Below are 16,303 nucleotides of genomic sequence, written 5' to 3'. Positions count from 1 at the left end.
TCCCAGGTCCTGGATTCAGGTGTGTGTTCATTTCTGCACGTGCATTAGCTTCTTTACAGGAACTGCTACTTCCTTAGCAAAACATTATTTACTAGGATCAATATCATTCCTGACTGTGCCACTCATGCTGTTAGTAATAGATCCTGAAGCTTATCCCTGAGGCTCCTGGTCTGAGAGTCAGGGAGACCCTGGAAGCCTCCCAGTCTTGTCCCTTTATTGCCCCCAAGCTCTTGTTCATGCTTGGGGGCAATACAAATTAAGGCAGATACAAATTAAAAATAAGAGGCTTGATTCTTCCTCTTGAGAAGAAGAGATCCCCCCTTCTTTAAGCTTGCACTTTAGAAAGCTTCCCATTGCAGCTAAGCTTCCATTCTCTGCAAGTGGAGCAAAGCCGGCGGCCACCAGCTTAGGCAGCACTGCTTAGGACAGGATGCACGGGTCATGTCTGGGGAGAGGCCGTGTCCAGGGACAGGACCTTTTCCCCCAGCTCGTGTGTTTGTGTGTGAGTGCACAGATGTGAGTGTGCAGGTGCATGTGAGTGTGCGTGAGTGTGCAGATGAGACTAAGTATGCATCTGAATGTGAGACTTGGAATGTGTGAGTATGTGTGCATTTGTATGTGTATGTGTGCAGTATACACATGCGATTGTGTGCATGTATGTATATACATGTTAGTGTGCAAATGTGTGCGTGGTGTGGGTTTGTGAGAGTTTGTGTGTATGTGTGGGTGCGTGTGAAGGTGTAAGGCCATGAGTGCATACCCAATTGTGAGTGCATATGAGTGAGTGCAGGGGAGAGTGAGTGTGACGTGTGTGGATGTGTGCACGTCCTTAAGTCTGGCCTCGCACACCAGTGGCTTCTGTGGTCCTGCAGCCCCTGGACGCTGCACCTGCCAGAAGCTGGGCTTTCTGTGATAGCCCTGCTCAGGGACAGAAGTTTAGCTTATTTGATAGACCTGTAGCTGGACACATCCCTGGCAGTGTGGGACGCCAAGTTTGAGAGAACTCTCCCTGATAGCTGCTATGTGGGGTTATTTTCTCCTCAGCGTGTTCACATGGAAAATGCAAATGTGGAAACCCTGGCCACCACGCAGACCAACACGTGTCAGTAATGACAGAGAAAATGCTCCCTGGGGACGAGACACCCGCACCCTGCCCAGCCTGCAGGAGGGGCCAGGCTCGAAGAAGACCGTCAGCTTTGCGGTTTTGCTTTAATCCCCTGAGTATCACATAAAGAGAGAGCGTGTTAGAACGGCACTTACAGCAGCTCCAGGCTACCGTGTGTCCTCAGCTGGCGAGGTGTCCCAGCTCTGTGGCTGGGTGTTCTCAGTGGAACTGAGACCCGACGGGAACTGGGGCTTCAGGCTTGGAGAGCCTGGGCTTAGTCTTCCACTCCCCGGCTGTGTGGCCTTTCTGGACCTCAGTTTCTCTCTCTGTGTAATGGGAATAAAGGGCCTACTTTATAAGGTGGTTGTGAAGATGATGGAAAATGAGGTGCAGGACCACTTTTGAGTTCCAAACTGTAATATTCTCCCCCATTTCACCTTCCTATTTTATACAAATGTTCATACATTATAGTAGCAAAAATTCTGAGAGATGACATATGAAACATTAAAATACAGATTGTAATGTAATCTGAAAAAAATTCTCTTATTTTAAATGTCTAGATTTACTTAAACTATAGTACTTTTTCTATTTATTCTTTTAGTGCTAGTCAAATTTTATTTTCTTGAATATTGTAGCCTTAAAATTTATTTTCCATTAAAACTTTTTTTAATTTTTTTATTTTTATTATTTTATTTTATTTTTTTTTTATTAAATCATAGCTGTGTACATTAGTATGATCATGGGGCACCATACACTTGGTTCATAGACCGTTTGACACATTTTCATCACACTAGTTAACATAGCTTTCGTGGCATTTTCTTAGTGCATCTTACAAGGGTATATGTGAATCCTAGTAAATGTGGAATGTAAAGGTCTTAGCAAAACTTTTTTTTTTTTAAATGACTCAGTCTTATGCAAAGCTTTTGTTTTCCCTGAAGGCGGCTGTCTCCCGAGGAAATGCGCTGTGCTGTGCTCCTTAACTATGTGATTATTTCCAGCTTCCTGTTGGTGTGCTTGTCCCTAGCTGCACAGACTCTGCAGCTCACCATCTCAGAGAGGAATCTACTGAGAGTAAGGGAGGGTCGGTGCTGGTGCCGGGCTGGGCTGTCCCTGTGGAAAAGGTGTTTTGTATCAGAGCATGAGGGAATTGTGCTTCTGAACTGCCAGCCAAGGTGGAGATTTGATAACTTCCTATTTGGAAGTTTTCTCAGTAAAATGAACAGATCTTCTTCATCTAATGTTAAAAATTAGCCTCTGGCTTTCCACACCAAACAAAGAAAGGCCATCAGCGGGATAGTACAATGGCATCGTACCCTAGAAAATATTGAATATGAAATTTAAAGACTCATTTAATTAATGAATTACTTTATTTATTTAGAGACAGAGTCTCACTATGTCGCCCTCAGTAGAGTACCGTGGTGTCACAGCTCGTAGCAACCTCAAACTCTTGGGCTTACGCGATTCTCTTGTCTCAGCCTCTCAAGTAGATGGGACTCCAGGTGCCCACCACACACCTGGCTATATTTCTGTTGCAGTAGTCATTGTTATTTAGCAGGCCCGGGCTGTGATCAGACCCGCCAGCCCTGTTGTACGTGGTCAGCGCCCTGCCCACTGAGCTGCCGGTGCCGAGCCAAAAGACTTTTTTTATATATATCATGATGGCTACTGAAATAAACAATAAATCACTTATAATCCCATTACTCTTCAAAACGTTTCCTTTTTTTTCCTTTACCCCTTCTGGATTTTGTCCACGTTTCTGTGACTTACAGAGTTATCATGTTTATGGAGACAGAATTGAATGAATTGCTCCTTTGACTTCACAGTGTTCTGTGAATTTTTAGTGCTGACGAAACACCTCAGTGAGTACTCCGACATCTGTGTGACTTTGCACCCAGGTGCTGTGTAGTATTTGCCTTCTCATTCCCCTGTGGCTGCTCGGTTGTTTGATTTTCCATCTTAAATTAGGACGAGTAATCTCTGTGAACACAGTTTTGGGGTTACAGACTAGTCCTCAGGAGGGGGTGCTGGGTCAGGGGCACATGAACATTTGTGACTTTGAACTGCATTGTTGTGTGAAGGACGCTTTTCTGAACCTGATGTACCACTTTGATTTGATGCTCTCTTCTCCTGCCAGTTCAGAATGATAGGGTAAGCGAATACTTTGTGCTTGATGGAGGGAGTCAGATTTGGGTCTGAAATGCGTTTTCTGCGTAACCATGAGATGGGACCCAGTGATGTGGCCCAGGCGGTTGGATACTCACCTTTCTTAAAAGATGCCATCTGCTCAGAGCAAGAATAGGCTGCGCCACACAGGTGCCCCCAGGGAAATGGCCATGGCAGTGGAGGGCGTTAACGAAGCAGGCTTAAGGGACAGCTCCCGGCCACTCCCTTTGAAGCCATTGCCACTGTCAGAGGTATGGGGAACAGAAAGGCCCTTTCTCTGGGCCCAGGTGGCTCAGGCTGCTTCTGCTTCTGCCTAGGAGAGACCCAGACTGCTGTGCTGGAGGCCCGAGCCCCGCGCCACCTGCACTGGAGGATGTGCAGGGCCTTGGGGCTGGCCCTGCTTGCTCTGGTCAGTGCTGTGAGCCCAAGCCAGGCCAGCAGCTTCACAGGTGAGGGTCTGTACTTGGCATGGGTGATTCTTGAAGAGGAGGGGTCCCTGGGAGCTGATCTCGAGAGGACAGTGCCTTGCTGAGACCTGCGCAGGCAAGGGCACAGCTGCTCTGAGAGGTGGCATCTGCTCCTGGCTGTCCCGGCTTTCTTGTGAGCTCACACAGGAGCAGGCCGTGGAGGCAGAGTGGGAGCCCTATTCCAGCTGCTAGAAAAATGGCTCCTGACTTCCTGGTATGAATCGCCTGCAGGTGCATGGGGGGAAGTGCAGATTCCTAGTTAGCAGGCCTGAAACTCTGCATTACCGTGGGTGATGCAGACCCTGTGGGTCCTTGGACTCCTGACAGAGTGAGCTCCTGTAGACTCTGAGGAAAGTTCTCCCAGACCTGGGTGCACTAAAATCCTTAAAGATAAGGAAGGGGAGGCCCAGGGCAGTCAGGGACTCACCCTGGGCCCATAACTTGGGAGGGCAGAAGTCCCTGGGGGACTGAAAGGCTGAGCTGGGGTCCGAAGGCCCAGAGCTTCCTGAGGCCCGCCGTGAGCAAGGAAGCTGTTACAATACAAGCGGGATTTCCGAAACCTCAGAATCTAGAGAATCAAGACGGTAAATCTTTTTGATCATTTCTTCTTAAAATCTGACTTATTCAGCTGGGAATTTAAAGAGGTCCATTCTGTTTCTAAAATCAACCTCATTTTTGTATTAGTTTAAATTTTTTTTTCATCCAGAATCAGAATCTTCCTTTCATTGTGATTTTTAAACTTGATTTTTCCATCAGGATGAGTAATGGGTAGACCGCACAGCCCAGCCGCAGAACAAGCAGGAACATTGGGAAGCGTGGGGGGCTCATGGGGGACATTTTGTGAACCCCCTTATTGTACCTATGAGGAAACAGGAAAGAGCCTCAGTGCTCCCATCTGTCTGCTCCTGGCACGGGAGCCACAGTCTGCACTGAGCTGTTCCTGGCTACAGTGTAGACACCATAGCCGTGGTCTCATCTGTTCCTCCCACAGCTGGGGATGGAGCTGTCATTTTATAAACGACAAGGCCAGGTAATGGAGGGCACAGTGGGTGCAGAGTCACACAGAGGGTTTTTGTGAGCCTTGAGTGACTGCGGGGTGGTCTGACCCCAGGACCCTTGATAACTTCCAAGGGTGGTGTTTTTCCACCTCTGGGAATAGAACCTAAGCCCCAGCCCTGGTCTGATGGTGCTTAGGGAGATTTGCTGAATGGCAGGATCTGCTAAAATGTTCCTTCTCTGGGCTTTGCCAAGAAGCCAGGCTTGGGATGATGTGTGGCCTTGGATAGAATGTGAGAAACAAAACCAGACAGCTCTCTCCCGAGATCCACGGGAAAGGAGTGTGTGTGCAGGTGTGAGTCACGTGTGTCCATGTGTGCATGCTGGGGTGTGTGTTCGTGCAGGTGTGTGTGTGTGTGCAGGTGTGAGTCACGTGTGTCCATGTGTGCATGCTGGGGTGTGTGTTCGTGCAGGGGTGTGTGTGTGCAGGTGTGAGTCACGTGTGTCCATGTGTGCATGCTGGGGTGTGTGTTCGTGCAGGTGTGTGTGTGTGCAGGTGAGTCACGTGTGTCCATGTGTGCATGCTGGGGTGTGTGTTCGTGCAGGTGTGTGTGTGTGTGGGCTCTGCTGCCTATTGTAGGAACTGTGTAACGGTTGGCCTGGCTGGAGGCTCTCTAGAGACCAGGAGATGTGATGTTTGCTAAGGTTGTTAGCATCTCTTCTTAGGTAAAGATGAAAAACCAATTCCAGACCTACCTTGCTAAATTCATACAGGAAGTCCTTGGACTTGGCCTAGCTCAGCACAGTCACTAATTAGGCGGCCACGTTTTCTGCCATTCCTTATCCAAGTCACTTCTTAACTCAGGGCCAAGCTGCCGTGGCCCCAGAAGCAATTTCTCTTGCCCTCCCCTGTGACCAAGGCCTCCTACTCCTCCCCACAACTTACTATAACTGCCCCTGTGGGGAGGGAGCAGCAGTGTGTGCCTGTCCCCAGAGGCCCCACTGAGCCTGCAGGGTGATCCAGACACAGCCAGCCCCCGGGGAGAGGCGCTGCTCAGGCCACAGCCGCCCGTGCAGTGAGCTGGCTCTGGGGCACATGTGTGACCCAGCACCTGTGTTTTGTAGCCTCTTCCACCTGCCTGAGTTTGGAGGTTGGTTCTGTTTGTTTGCTCCTGGGGAGTAATGAGCACCCTGAGTCTCACCTTCTGAACACTTGTGTGTTGCTGTGAGGTCTGGGCAAGGGGGTTGGAGGGGGGGAGTCGCAGAGATGGTGCCCAGCATCAGGGATGAAGACGGCCTTGGTGTTTATCATTATTTCCGTTCCCACCTGTGTCCTCTCCAGAGGTCAGTCCAGGCTCTCACTGAGGGAAGTGAACTTGAACGCTGAGCCCCTGCCCACTGCTGTCCAGTCTAGTGACACCCATAGTGCAGAGGCTGCATGTCCGGGAATGCAAGTGCTGTGAACTCAGCCACTCACTCCTCCTGCACCCAGTGTCCAGCCTATAGAGCTCCGGCCAGGTGCCAGGGTGTGTGTGTGTGGGGGGGGGGGACCAGAGGGACATGTCCCAGTTCTCATGTGGTTTTCAGGCCTGGACCACAGAATGTGATGCCCACAGTTCTGGGGAGTGGAAGTCTGGGGTCAAGGCGTCAGATGGGCTGTTTCCTTTGGAGGCTGCAGCTTCTGGTGGTCACTGGCGATATTTGACGCTCCTGGGCTTACAGAGGCATTGCTCTAGTATCTGCATTCTCCCCGTGTGCACATCTGTCTCTGTGTTTTCTTGTTTCATGAGGACACTGGTCACATTGCATCAGGGCCACCCTAATGACCTCACTTTAACTTGGTAACTGCTGTATGACCTGTCTGCACATAATGTCACATTCTGAGTCCTTGGGGCTTAGGATTTCAGGGTATATATTTGGGGGAGAATGTAATTCAATCTAAAGAAGGTGGAAGAGGCTCCCTGGGGAGATGGAAAGCCCAGGCAGCACATGGTTGGAGTCCATGGCAGAGGCCCAGGGAGGGCCAATGCCACAGGCCACAGTCAGGATAGAGAAATGAACCTGATACTCTGCCCACAGCGGAGGCCACAGTGCCCTCCTCCCCCCTCCCCCATGGTGACAGTCCAGCTGGCCTCTGTCCTCTATAAACTTCCCATTTTACAAACTTGCTTATTTATCTCTCCTTCACTGAAACAAAAGCTGTCATTGTCCTCTGCCTGGACCTCAGGGGCCTTTAGTCGGTATTGTGGGGAACTAGTGCTTATTTACTTCCCATGTGGGGACCTGTGCAAGACCCCAGCCTACAGGGTCAGAAAGCACTGAGCAGGAGCAGGCCTGACCGCCCGGCCTCCCACCTCAGCTCCAGGCCTGACCACCAGCCTTCCACCTCAGCTCCCTGTTCCTCCTGCAGAACTGAGACCCGGGCTGCAGGGCCCACAGCAGCAGCTCCCACTCTGTGAACGAGGGTTCTTAGTGTGCAGGGATGCATGTATGCTCTGTCCGCTGGGGGTGCACTCTCAGTGCCCTGGGGCAGAGGCCTGTGGGTGGGGCTGGGGACAGGCTCCACAAGGCCCCAGAGCGGATTCCGTTCCTCCTGCTCTTGTAGAGGGTGAGACATCTTCAGGTCACTCGCATATGGATTCCAGCCTGTTATTCCTTTCCCTTCCTAGTTCCTCAATGCCCCCCATGTCTTACCTCCCTCTTAGAGAAAGGCCTGTCCTTGTTGAGCTACCAGCTGTGTAACCACCGCGTGACCCGCAGCGTGCGGAGGGTGGAGGCTGTGCAGACGTCCCACGTGATCTACGTGGCTTGCGGTGGCTGGATCCCGTGGAGGCGGTGCCCCAAGACCGTTTATAGGACGGAGAACGTGGTGGTGGACGTTCCCGAACCCAGGAATGTGACCGACTGCTGTGCAGGCTACGAGCAACTCGGCCTCTACTGTGTCCTGTGTGAGTCAGGGGCTGAGGGTGGGTCATGGTAGGGGTGGTCACCGTGCACATCTGTCGGCCCTGAACCTTCTGTATCTTTGAGAACACTGGTCCTCCTACCTGAGTCTGCAACAAATCATCCTGAAGGCTTGTCCCAGCCCCATTCCCCAATTTCTGACTGAGTGTGTTGGGTGAAGTCTGAGGACCAGCCTTTCTAACACGCATGAGGTGATGCTGAGGCTGATGGCCTGAGGGCCCACCACGAGACCCTCTGTGGTTCTCAGACCTGACTCCATGTTGAGGCTCCTGAGCAGCTTGAAAAGCTCAGCTATCTGGGTACCGTCCTCAGGGCTGGGGTGCAGGGTGGGCATCGGGGCTTTTTATGGTCCCCCCCAGCTATCCTGACATGCAGCTGAGTTTGAGAACCAGCCTTGCAATGCCTTCTATGGCAGGGGCAGTGGTCAGGCTTTCCTTTCTAACAGCTGCAGAGAAACGCTTTTTCAACCCAAATCCTAGTCTGAACTCCCATATGTGAAAGAGCTGGTGGGGGCCTGTCTGCTGAAACCCCCCCCCCCCAAAACCCTGTCCTCAGTGAAGTTTGAAAGCTGCTGTCATGTGGGGTACTTGGGGTGGGTTCCTGGGTGACCGGCATGGGGATGCCAGCCTAGTGTCGGGGCCAGCCAGGCAAGGCAGGGCACAGGGGTCAGAGTCCTGCCTCTTGCCAGGGTGTGTGGGGTGGTGCCTGCTAATTTTGAGTCAACAGCAGAGCCAAGCTGAGTTTCTGCACAGGCAGCAGGTCTTCCTCCTACCCCACTGTAGAAGGGACTGGGATGAGTGTGGCCCCAGTTAGGTGAACACCAGGGTCACTGCTAGACATGGGGCTGAGACCTGCAGAGTGTGGAAAGCAGCAGTTCCCGGGGTTCCGAGGGGACCCTGAGGCCAGAAGCCAGCAGGCTGGGGTGTGGATCCCAGACTAGAGCCATAGCCTGCAGAGTCTTGGATCAGCACAGATCAGCAGAGGCTGGGGCAGCTGGACACACTGGCCATCCACAGGCCCCAATGTGACCTTGCAAAGGATGGGGATGGTTGATGTCCAGTTCAGAGGGCCAGGCACCAGTGCCACCAACAGAAACCAGGCCCCATGGCCATTCTTACTCCTCTGAGTTCTTTGCAGGACCGCTGGCAGGGAGAGGCTGTGGCCTGGCCATGCTGCCCAGGTGCTGGGTGTCATTGAGGAGACCCTTTTTGTCCTGGAACCTGCACTGTGTCCCCCTTTCCTTATCTCCTAGGGCCATGTGCACAAAGGGGCCTTCTGAGCTGTGGCTGCTGCCACTGTCCTGGGAGCAGCTGCCCTTCCTGGGGGCTGGAGGGGCACCCTCAGGACACAGGTGCTGGGACCCCTGCGTATACAGCACATGGGCTTTACAGTGGAAGGCCAGAGCCTCCCGTCCCATCCAGTCTTACCTGTAGGGCCATGCTTCTTCCTACCTGTCAGCTGTTGTAGGGACAGTAAGAGGTCATATAGCCAAGGTGGGTGGAAGGAGGAGGCCCCTTCTGCCCCCAGCTCTGCCTGACATACCAGCTCTGACCATAGGACAGCCACCTGCCTTAAGAGATGCTCCCCTGTGTTATAAACATGTAATTCCCACGGGAGTAGGGTGAGTCCCCTCCCCTCCACCTGCCTCTCAAGGGGCCAGCATCCAAGAAATGCCTCTGGAGGGGACTGGCCCATTTTTCCTAGGTCGGTCCCCAGGGCGAGGAGTCCTGGGTGGGAGGGGTGAGGGGAGGCAGGGGAAGGGGGTGCTTGGAGTGAGGGGTATGGACACAGCCTGGGGACACCTGGGATTGAGGAGAGTCACTAACAGCAGTGTGTGGGGGACAGATGGAGCCCTGAGGAGGGAGGAAGGAAGAGAAGGGTTGGGGTGGGGACCAAAGGCACAAGCATCCCCAGCTCTGCAGACGGGCACAGGCTGGGCAGGGTGGGATCAGTGACACAGCTTGTGGGGACAGGCTGGGAGGCAGATTTTCTGTCCCCACTCAGATTTTTCTGGTTTACCAAAGCTGCATTTGGGTGTAGGTGAGTTTATGGGATTTATGGACGCTGGCTGTGGCCATGGTGGGAGGTGGAACATTTCAGGGCACCAAGGACTCCAGATACCTCCTCAGGAAGCTCCCTGCCAGTGCCAGGACCTGGCTCCGCTCTGCAGCTGCTGCCAGGGGTGTGGTGAAAAGCATAGCCCAGGGGGCGTCCGGGGTTCCTTCCTCTTGAGGGCGATGTGGTCTCTTGCCAGCTCCGTGGGCGGAGACATCTGGCTGGTAGTCAGAAAGTGCCCGTGGCGGCAGCAGTCACACCTGGGTATGGGCAGCACCACCCTCATCCACATCTGAATGTTCTAGAAGTGAGACAGTCTCAGTAGATGATTGGCTAAGAACAAATGAGGCAGGGACCAAAGCTGGGCGTGGTGGATGCTGGGGACAGCCTAGAAACCCAGTGAGGACAGCAGGCAGGGGTGCTCTTTCCTCTGTGGTAGGGCCGCCGAGTTGCCTGGTGTGGGTAACGGGCACCTTTGCCACCAGCGGGCCAAGCCCCTGGGTTTCATCATCCGGGCAGCAGCAGAACCTCAGGTCCTTCCCCATCTTCCCTCTCCCACCCACCCGGCTTCCCAACAAAGGAAGAGGAGCAGGGATACATATGTGATGTCACTTTCAGTCTAGGTGACATTGCAACCTTTTAAGTCCAGCATTTGGAATGTGGTGAAAGTCATCCATTAAAATGTTTAAAAAACACAGAGACAAAAATGAATACACACACTATACAGAAAAGAACAGGGGGAAATTACCCCAAAGCCTGGCACCCCAGGAAAACCACTAGTACATTTTCCTCTGGTCTTCATCTGCAGCAGGCGTTTGACAGTGGCTGGTCACCCTGCTCAGGACTCTCTGTAGCATGATTGTACCACTTAGCAATTTATCTGGGCCATCCTTCATGTCAGTAAGTATCATCCTAGCATGTGCCTCAGCGGCCACAAGGCTTGCCTCATGTGGGTGTCTCAGCATGTATTAAGTAATCTCTTGCCACTTAGCATTTACTCGTCTGAATTCTTCATTATTGTAAATAATGCTGTGACGAGCTGGTCATGGCATGAAGGCAGCTTTGCACAAGCTGGATTTTGCACTTGGAATAAATCCTGAGAAGTGGGACTGGGACTCAGCTTAGCTGATGGGCACTCTAGCCACTCCCCCAGCTCTGCATAGCCTTCTCCGTGGGGTCAGCATGTTGGCAACTCTGCCTTGAGGGGCAAGCCCAGGACCCCACTGGACTGGGAGACTCCCCCTACTACTTGTCACCCTATGCTGGTAACCAGAGGCCCTTCCTTGTGAACTTCATGTCCTGGCCAGGCAGAGGGATGCTGAGTGTGGAGAGGGTGGGAAGGACAGCTCCTAGTCTGGTGATGGCTCAGCCAACAGAGATCTCATCTCACTGAGCCATGACCAACTGGGTTGCCAGATGCGGGGCAGTTTTGTTTCATTGTTTGCACGGCATCAGAAAGGAGAAGGAGGCTTTTGACTTTCTACCAAGTTGGAATCGCTGACCAGTCTCCTGGGGTGCTTGGTCAGCTGCCAGCACCCAGCTGCAGAGGGGATTCCCAGCAGCCTCCAGAGAAAGATAAAAAGCATTAACCCAAAAATACATCTGCTGTGATTAGGAAACCATTTTTGGAAGCCACGTTTTAGGAGTGGAGGCCAGGAATGTAGTCTGTATTTTCTTCTTATTTAAGTAAGCCTTTCAGTTTAGAACAGTTTTAGATTTACAGGAAAATTGCAAAGATAATGCAGCTTAATCCTGTACACCCCAACGGTGTCCCCAGTGTGGCACCTTATGCATCTGGGGTGCATTGGTCTCAACTAAGGGGACAGCATTGGGTGTTACCGTTAATTAAACTGCACACTTTGTTGGGTTGCACTGCTCTTCTTCTAAAGTCTTTTGGGCCCAGGACCCCACTTTTCCTTTAGGGCATGTCTGCTCAGCCTCCAGGCCTTTGCTTGTGGTGCTGGGAGAAAAAGCAAAGTCCTTCTGACTCTTGGCATGGCCCATGGGGACCTGGAGTGTCCCTCCCCTGACGGCCCCAGATGTCCACTTTTCAGGGCCCCAGAGCCACTCCCTGTACGGCCATTTCTCCTGGAGACATTGATATAGCCATCTGCATGAGGACAAAGACAACCCAGAGAAAAGAACGTTCCCGAGAGTGAACTTGGGCAAGTTGGGCAGTGTGAGCCAAACAGCACAACAGGGCGGCCTGGTTCTTGAGGGGACGAGCGCTGAAGTGGGTGGGCCCTCTGTGAGTTCAGAAGTTTGGCACCCCCTTCTCTACCTTGGCCGTTGCAGCTGCCCTTGGTGAGGTACTATTAACAGACACAAGGGCCACCACCTTCCTTCTTGGCTGTGGAATATTCTGCAGAGACCCAGGGGACCCAAGAGGACCGTTGTCCCTAGGACTGCATCCCCTCATGGCTCCCCTTCCATGCAGCCAATCTGCGAGTCTTCCCAAAGGGATCTGGGGTCCTCCTGGCCTCTGTGGGAATGAGTCTGGAGCCAGGTTTCCTGCCCACCTTGGCTAGTTTCTTAGGTCTGGGGGCCTGGGCTGCCATTCACAGACGTGCAAAGCTAAGGTGCATCTGTGGGAACAGGCTGGGTCTGAGTCACGCCCAGGGTGACTTGTGCCTACCATCAGGATGGCTGGGTGTGGAAGCTGCAGCTGCTCGAGCCGTCCCTGGATGCTCATGTCAGGGTCCCTCCTCCCTTTGCGCCCCCTTTCTGCTGCCCTCAGCCTCTGGGAGCTCATGTCTTCTCAGCTTCCTTCCACCCGGAGGTGGGACTTTTCTTGCCCTGAGCCCACCTCCTGTGTGGGTGTGGGCTCTCCAGGGTCTGCCCAGATCTGCCAGCATTGGGCACATGCTCAGCTGTCCCCTGCCTCCTGGGGCCTGGTTTCTTCTCTCTGTGCCCTGCCACCCTCACCCTGGACTCTTGGCCAGCTCCATGCTGGTATGGTAAACCCTCGTGCACCTCTGGCCCCTTTCCAACTGCTCTAAAGGTCTTTTTTCCCCAGTGCTCACACGCCTCCTTCCCCCAGCCCTGGAGTCTCCCGCAGTGACTCAGTCACCCTGGGCCCCCTGCCTCTACTGTCTTTTCCTCCCCCAGGGGCTCCCTGTGTCCACTCAGGACACACTGTGGGGGCACGCCGCTGTGCACCTCTGCAAGGGTGGCCGGCACATGAGTCAAACTTCACATTTGCTCAGACAGGCACCAGGTCCAGCCAAGAGGTTCTTCTGGCAGCTCTCCCCAGCTCAGGACGGAGCCCAGCAGGTGCCCCTGCCTGCAGCCTGCAGCCTGCAGCCTGGAGGCCTTTAGAAGCTTCTCTTTCTCCTATGCCCCCTCCCATAAGTCAGCACATCCTGTGGGCACCTCCACCATCCCCTAGGTCCAGCACTTCTCACCACCAGCTCCATCACCCTGTGCAGCTTTACCACCTCTCACCTGCATTATTGCTGGAGGTCCCCAGCTGGGCTCACCTGATGGGCTGTTCCCAGTCTTCAGAACATGCCATGAATACACAAGTCATATGGGCACTTGCCCTGTGCCTGCGGCAGGGGTGCAGCAAGGGGGCAGCCATGGCATGGGCTGTGGGCCGGGAAAGACGTTTATGAAGTGCCAGGCCCCTTGGCTCAGCACACAGGGCTAGGAAGCTCCAGCCCCAGGGGAGCAACGGGGACATGGAGCTCGTCAGAGCAATCAGAATTTAGGAGGCACCAACAGTGTGTCACCACTGGGCTGCTCCAAGCCTCCAGGGCCTACCTCACACACAGGAAAGGTCTCTCCATGGCCATGCTCCTCATTCTCCTCTTAGGGGCCCATACTCTCTGCCCTCCGGTGTCAGAGCAGGGTCTGCAGGCTGCAGTGAGCACTCTCTGCCCCGCACATGCTCCTCTCGGGGGTCCTTCCCTGGCGCCCCTCCCGGGCCCACGTCTGTGCCCCCGAGGCTCTCCCTGCCAGGCCTGCTATGGGTCTCCCAGCATACTCGCCCCTCTGGAATATGAGTCTCCTGAGGCAGGGCCTTGGTTTTTGGCCCACTGCTGGGACCTGGGCACCAGCCCTGGGGTCTTAGTAGGTGCTCAACAAATAGTGAGCAAATGACTAAATGAGTGGGCTGGCAGGACTGGGAGCAGCAGGGGCACTCAGGAGGGTGAGGTGGGGTGCTGCCGAGGCCCAAAGGGCAGGAGACACCCAGGGCCTCAGCTGAGACTGCCCTGGCAGGAAAGGTAGTCAGACAGCATTAAAGCCAAAGCAATCGCCCTCCAGTGGGATGGGTGGCTGCTGGGGCCTGGAGATGGCCCCTCACAGGGGGGATCCAATGCCAGGAAGCACCTGGAGGCAGTGCCTGCACAGCCCACTGGGGTCATTAATTACGTCATTTCCTCCTCAGCCCTGAATCAGTCGGAGGAATTCACATCCAGACCAGGGGCCTGCCCGACAGCAGATCCAGCACCATCCAACTTCTCATGCAGCTTGGACACCGACTGTCCTGGACTTCAGAAATGCTGCCCCTGGTCAGGCAGGCACCACTGCATGGCCCCCACACCCCCAGGTAGGGCTGCAGCAAAGGAGGGTCCCCAGTTAGCCCTGATGTGGGGGTGGGGAGGAGGGGGTCCCCAGGCACATGCCACAGTCTGCTCTTGGAAATTTCCTTGTTAAAATCTGGCCACTGACATCTTAGGGGAGAAGAGCTGACAGCTCACTAAGGACCCTGGGGTGGGAAACATTCCTGGCAGAGCAGGAGCTCTGGGGGTAGTTGGGGGCTGACAGTGGAAGGGTCAGGCTGGCTGCTCCTGGTGCCCTCAGGGGCCTGCCTAGCCTGCACGGTGCCCATGGCAGGTGGGACCAGTCCTGCATGCCTGCTGGTCTGCAAAGTTCTGTCTAAGCCAGAGTTGGACCTGGGCGAATGGGCTAGCTTATATATGCATATATGTATGTATCATATAAAATACACATCCCAGCTTTTGTATAGTGCATAGCAATATAGTAATAAAATAAATAATATCAAGCATTATAATAATAATAATGTTAACCATACTATTAAACTATATAGTATATGTTATATATAATAATATAATATGTGGTATATAGGGTATTATCTACAATACATTATCATACTATCTGATATTTATAGTATAAATGAAATAATGGTGCAGTATAAAATAACTTTACGCGTCAATACAACATTCCTCTATAACAAGCATTGTAGGATATGATTAAACCCTAAGTATACCCCTTCCAGGGGTATGGAAGATGACTGGGCCTATTGCTGTGGGTGCCAAGCCTTTCAACCCTGCCCAGCTCACCTCTGAGCTGGAAGTGGGGCCGTCTCACCAAATTCTTGCAGGTGTCTCCTGGAGGAGGTGAATGCAGAATAGGGCCCCTGTCTTCCCTGACCGCCCCCCTCCCCACAGCGGCCTCTGGAGGCCCTGCCCTGTCCCAGTCCCTCACTCATCAGCCTCTGCCTGGTGTAGCTCCAGAGACGAGCCTGGGCAGCTTCTGGTACAATGTCACTGTGCTGGTGAAGATGGACTTCAAGGAGCTGGAGCAAGTGGACCCCAGACTGCTGAACCACGTGCGGCTTCTGTACTCCCTGGTAGGTGGGGATGTGGAGCCTCCTTCATGTTCCTGTCCAGGGTAGGTGGATCCAGGCATACAGAGAGGAAGGGAGCTGGGGTTCAGGAAGGGGAACGTTCCACAAGGGGCCACACAATGACTCTGAACCAAATTTGAGTTCCTAAAAAGCAGATTCAAAGAGGTATAATTTATATGCAATAAAATGAACAGAATTGAAGGCATGGTGAGACGAGTTTTCGTGCACACCCAGTGAGGACGACCCCTCCCTGGTATTAGCACACGGGTCCCTAATCTTGCGGTGGTCTGTTGCCTAGACAAAAGGGTGTCCTAGTCCCCACAGCCCAAGCCCTGAGCTCTGCCCTCACTGACCTCGCTCCCAGAGCCTGAAGCTCCAAACCCTGCTTTATGGAATTCTGCATGGTCCTAGAAGGTGCTGGGCCAGGCAGCACAGACCAGGTCTCTCGGATGCAGCACAGCTGGAGAGCCATTTGTGGTGGGCTTCTGCACCTCGGAGAGGGGTGAGCAGCATCCATGGCCTCTGCACACAGGAGTCAGGGACATCCCCCTGTGACAACCTGGAATGTTCCCAGACATGGCCCCATGGCCCCTGGGGATGAAGTCACATGGCTGAGAACCACCGATGACACAGCTTACTCCTAACCTGTCAGCAGCGATTTCCACCAGCACTTGGCTTCACACTGGGGTCGCCACTAGTCTTGGAGATCCCAGTGCAGACAGGGTGCTGCACTACCCAAGATGGCTGTCCCCGGGTGGTAGTGTGACCTCAGAGCTGGCTTGACAGGGACCTGTGTTCAGAGGCTTGAGCTCCGTGTGCTGCTCTGCTGTGTTTGGAAATGCTGGAGACTTTTGAACAAGGGGCCCACACTTTCCTTCTGAGCCTGGGGTAGCGGGTCCCACCTGCCCTTCAGTCTAGGCGTGTGTCCCATGGTGTCACAGGTCAGAGACAGAGTTAGGC

The 16,303-nt window shown here is 53.5% G+C and overlaps 1 protein-coding gene across 1 annotated transcript in view; it reads left to right on the top strand.

Annotated features, from left to right (window-relative positions):
- The first annotated feature begins 3,641 nt into the window (after window positions 1–3,641).
- Window positions 3,642–16,303, top strand: part of UMODL1 (uromodulin like 1) — a 57,333-nt gene continuing 44,671 nt past the window's right edge. The window contains exons 1-4 of the mRNA XM_053565105.1: window positions 3,642–3,717; window positions 7,437–7,679; window positions 14,141–14,302; window positions 15,225–15,346. Coding sequence (XP_053421080.1) covers window positions 3,642–3,717; window positions 7,437–7,679; window positions 14,141–14,302; window positions 15,225–15,346 — 603 coding nt within the window. The remainder of the gene's footprint in view (window positions 3,718–7,436; window positions 7,680–14,140; window positions 14,303–15,224; window positions 15,347–16,303) is intronic.

This window comes from Nycticebus coucang, chromosome 16 (assembly GCF_027406575.1).
Source record: "Nycticebus coucang isolate mNycCou1 chromosome 16, mNycCou1.pri, whole genome shotgun sequence".
Lineage (NCBI taxonomy): Eukaryota > Metazoa > Chordata > Mammalia > Primates > Lorisidae > Nycticebus > Nycticebus coucang.
The sequence above is the reverse complement of the archived record's forward strand: the minus strand, read 5'-3'. Positions and strand labels throughout refer to the sequence as shown.